This window comes from Gracilinanus agilis, chromosome 3 (assembly GCF_016433145.1).
Source record: "Gracilinanus agilis isolate LMUSP501 chromosome 3, AgileGrace, whole genome shotgun sequence".
NCBI classification, from domain to species: Eukaryota; Metazoa; Chordata; class Mammalia; order Didelphimorphia; family Didelphidae; genus Gracilinanus; species Gracilinanus agilis.
Window position 1 is genome coordinate 76,485,874 of NC_058132.1, and position 4,363 is coordinate 76,490,236.

Below are 4,363 nucleotides of genomic sequence, written 5' to 3' on the forward strand. Positions count from 1 at the left end.
CTTACTTCTGTCTCCATTGCCCTGATTGGGAATCCTTGGGATTAGAAGACCTCAGACATACAGTTACTTACATTTTCACAAGAGACAAAGAACAAATATGAACACAATGAATTAGTTCTGGAATTAGAACACAGTTAAAGGAAGCAAACAGTAAACTAAGGCAAAAGGAAATAGATGAGGTAAAAAAATCTGGCAATGTTACAATCATACAGACCTAGGAGAGACTTCGCACAAAATAGACAAACACCTTGCCTTAATGATTTTTATGTGGGAAATTGGGACACATAGTAAGAAATTGCAGGGCGCCTGTGGCTGTCAGAGGCGGAGTGGGGAGATGGATCTGAAACCCTAACAAGCTGGCCATGGAGAGTCACCACTGGCTGCCTCTGGAGGCCAATCCCAAGGTCACCAACCAGTTTCTTAAACAATTAGGTCTGCACCCCAACTGGCAGTTTGTTGATGTATATGGTATGGAACCTGAACTCCTTAGCATGGTGCCATGGCCAGTCTGTGCGGTATTGCTTCTTTTACCAATTGCAGAAAAGTATGAAGTATTCAGAATAGAAGAGGAAGAAAAAATAAAATCAGAAGGACAAGACGTCACAGAATCAGTATATTTCATGAAGCAAACCATCAGTAATGCCTGTGGAACAATTGGGCTGATCCATGCCATTGCTAACAACAAAGACAAAATGAATTTTGAATCTGGATCAACATTGAAAAAATTCTTGGAAGATTCCCTAAGTATGAGTCCTGAAGAAAGAGCCAGATACCTAGAAAAATATGAAGCTATTCGAGTTACTCATGAATCGAGTGCCCATGAAGGTCAGACAGAGGCACCAAGTATAGAAGAAAAAGTAGATCTGCATTTTATTGCATTAGTTCATGTAGATGGGCATCTCTATGAATTAGATGGACGCAAGCCATTTCCAATTAACCATGGAAAAACTAGTGATGATACTTTATTAGAGGATGCCATAGAAGTTTGCAAGAAGTTCATGGAACGTGACCCAGAAGAACTAAGATTTAATGCAATTGCTCTTTCTGCAGCGTAGCTCATGCATAGTGACAACACCATTACTATATAATTTGTAACAAAAATAAAATTCCTTCACTTGACCCCCATTGCCTACCCTTACCAATCTTCTACCTATAAGTCAATACACAGAAGTTAAGGGTTTAAAATTTAAAAAAAAAAAAAAATAAAATAAAATAAAATTCCTAATGGCATACATCAGCAATCACAAATTTTGATATTTTTCCTTGGTATTCACCAGTAATAGTTTATGTGTATTAAACTTTGAATTAATCTGTAAAAAAAAAAAAAAGAAAGAAATTGCAGGCTCAAAGTTCAATTAGACACAGCAAATGATAGGAAGGGATCCTGGAGAAATAACACATCATACAATAATAGACAAACACAATGCTGTTCCCATAGCTGCACAAACAATCCAGCTCAAGCAACCTATTTAGAGACAATGAAAAAATACATCCAACAGGAAGAGAAATCAAAATATTTGCTCATAGTTTCAGGGAATGCAAAGCAAAGTCAATTATGAAGCCATATACTAAGGTTAAAAAAATAAATAATGATGGGAAAAGGAATGGAGAAAATGATATTGAGGGAAAACGCATTGAAATAAAGCCAGTGGGTACAAAGAGAAAATATAAAACTAAAGAATAAGAGGAAGAGGAATTGTAAATGCAAAAAGATGTTACTGAAATAAGGTATAAGTTTATGGAACAGTGATAAAAAAGACAAGGAAAGAAGGGGATGAAGATATTATTGCAATGAATAGAGCACAAACAATACAGTTAACAGTAAGCAACAATTTAGAAAACAAAGAATACAAAGAAACAAGTTCTAATGATAGGGAGTTATAAGAAATCTCACCACAAAACAAAAGTAGCATAGCAAAAGGGGAAAACTGTAGGTTGGAACTGAAATTCTAGAACAAAAGGAACAAGCAAAAGCAAATATAAATGATTCAAAAATCTTGTGGTGCTCTAATGCCTCCAAAGAAAAATCTGTAACTGAACTGGAGGAAAAAAATATCCAAGCAAACTGTAGAATGGCCCAACGGGTTGGAACAATCAATATCTCCAATGACTCAAAAGAGCAGACCCCCTGGAGATATAACCAATAGGGATAATACACCAGAGGGATATATCAATGATATACTGATAAAAATCTACATTGAACCCTAATGTAAAAGAGTTCAATCCATTTAACATCTAAAGCAGTGGTTCCCAAACTTTTTTGGCTTACCACCCCTTTCCAGAAAAAATATTACTTAGCCCCCTGGAAATTAATTTTTAAAAAAAATTTTAATAGCAATTAATAGGAAAGATAAATGCACCTGTGGCCATCACCTCCTCCCTGGATTGCTGCAGCACCCACCAGGGGGTGGTAGCTCCCATTTTGCGAATCACTGATCTAAAGGGTCAATGACCAACACAGACATCCCGATATCCCCAAATCTCCATGCTCATGCAACCCTAATACTGAACCTCATATAATAATAAAAGTAGGAGAGGAAATATATCCAGCATTAATAGATATAGGAGTAACAAGGTCAGTGCTAAAAACATCTCCTGAGAACAGTAAAATAGTGGTATCAGGGCAAGTAATGGGATCTACAGGAAAAACTCAAAGAGTACCAAAACTAAAATCCAAAATGGTAACTTTGGGTCCCTTGACCATTGATCACACCTTTTTATTGATTCCTGAATGTCCTTTGAATTTCTTAGGCAGAGATTTTTTATGTAAAATAGGGGCCACTATCCAGTGCAATCCATCTAGGAAAATTTTTCTATACTTGCCCAAAAATGCACTGAAATTTTATCTAATGCTTTTCCTGGAGGCAATTAGAAGAGGGACAAGAACAGGAGACAAATGAAATTTTTGTGATTCCCAGTGAAATACCAGACAGGGTGTAAGCTAAACATTCAACACATGTGGGGTTGTTGAAATCTGCAACACTAGTGAAGGTTAAAGTAACAGAAGGGATATCACTAAGAATTTCTCAATATAGACTTAGCAAAGAAGCCACAGATGGAATAAGACCAATAATATAAAGCTTAATTGAACAAAATTCCAACTACATCTGAATATAATACATAAAGCCATTGAAAAAAGCAAAGCTTGGGGGGGGAATTATGGGAAGATGGTGGCTTAGGTGCAGCAAAACTTCAGATCACCAAAATCCTTCCACACCGAGATAAAAAACAAAGGGCTCCAAGGGAAAGAAAACCAAATCTAAAAACAGAACAGAGCTGGAGGATCCTCCTATTTTATGGTGCTCAAGACTTAGCTCAAGAGGTACACCAAAAAAAAAAAAAGCCTGAATTCTTAAATATAGGGAGCTAACCCCCTATTTGGTTTTGGGGTCCTGAGTGGTGTTAGTGGCTTAGGATTGTTAAGGCAGGAGAAAGAAAATGAGAACAACCAGACTAGTGGTTAGCCCATGTTGCTCTAACGCTAAGGGATTTGGACTTTATTTTATACTGGTTTCAAATAAAGAACACAAAGAAAGAGTAACAGCTGTGAAGGGATTACAAATCATACACAATCCATTAAAGTCTAAAAAGTAGAGATATGGGTGCAAGGACAAGGGCCAAATTCCAACCACCAATTAGTAGGGGTTTACTTCTGGGAGCAGAAATAAATTTCATGGAGATGTTTACTAATTGCGTTCTGCCTTGATTTACAGATCTGCACCTGGTCAGATAGTCTGGACTAAATTGTCTGGCTCCAGTCCTTATCTAAGTAATATATTTTTTAGGGTTTAGGCTTCTTAATTATCAAGGAGAGAAATTGTCAAGGAGAGAAATTGTTAACTCAGTAGCTTCTGGTCTGGTTATGGACTCAAAGCTTTCCAATAAGTCTATAATGTTTTTCCAATAAGAAAAGGTATGGATCATAAGAGGTGTCAAAAGAGGGGTCTCAAATTTTTATCTATTCTCTTATTGGCTTCCCACACTTAAAATATTGGGTTTGAGGGTAAGGTAGAAGCAAGATCCTAGGATCCCTCCCCCACATGCTGTACTGAGTCTCTAGTGGTTCCTGGAATCTCTGAGTGGGCAAGGGCCCTAGTCCAGAGGGAAAGCCTTGCTGGCACAGCTGTGCCAGGCTCAGGGCTCTGACCACAGATGGCAGGGAAGCAGCTGGAGGTGAAACGCAGAGAGGGCAGCCTAACTGCAGCAAAAACGCTCCATCTTAGGCCCCCCTGCACTCCCCGCCCCCCGAAGTTTTGGTCTCAGAGCATATCTAGCTCTGCAGATCAACTCTGGCTTAATCCCATCAACAGGGCAGATAAGAAGTCTTCAGAGGGCAGGGAAGCTCCAACACCCCTCCTCCATA

The 4,363-nt window shown here is 38.3% G+C and overlaps 1 protein-coding gene across 2 annotated transcripts; it reads left to right on the forward strand.

Annotated features, from left to right (window-relative positions):
* Positions 1–362: 362 nt before the first annotated feature.
* LOC123243239 (ubiquitin carboxyl-terminal hydrolase isozyme L3-like) lies at positions 363–1,299 on the forward strand. 2 transcript variants are annotated; one of them, XM_044671456.1, is made up of 2 exons: positions 363–1,100; positions 1,213–1,244. In XM_044671456.1, exon 1 carries the CDS (start codon positions 363–365, stop codon positions 1,053–1,055), a length of 693 nt encoding a protein of 230 aa, XP_044527391.1. In that variant the 3' UTR covers positions 1,056–1,100; positions 1,213–1,244. The 2 variants fall into 2 exon arrangements, 1 of the variants encoding a protein (XP_044527391.1); XR_006505851.1 differs by having other exon boundaries at positions 363–1,109; positions 1,222–1,299.
* Positions 1,300–4,363: the final 3,064 nt, after the last annotated feature.

What these genes read in the sequence shown, in the direction of transcription:
- LOC123243239 (XM_044671456.1), top strand. Translation starts at nt 363, where the DNA reads ATGGAGAGTCACCACTGGCTGCCTCTGGAGGCCAATCCCAAGGTCACC.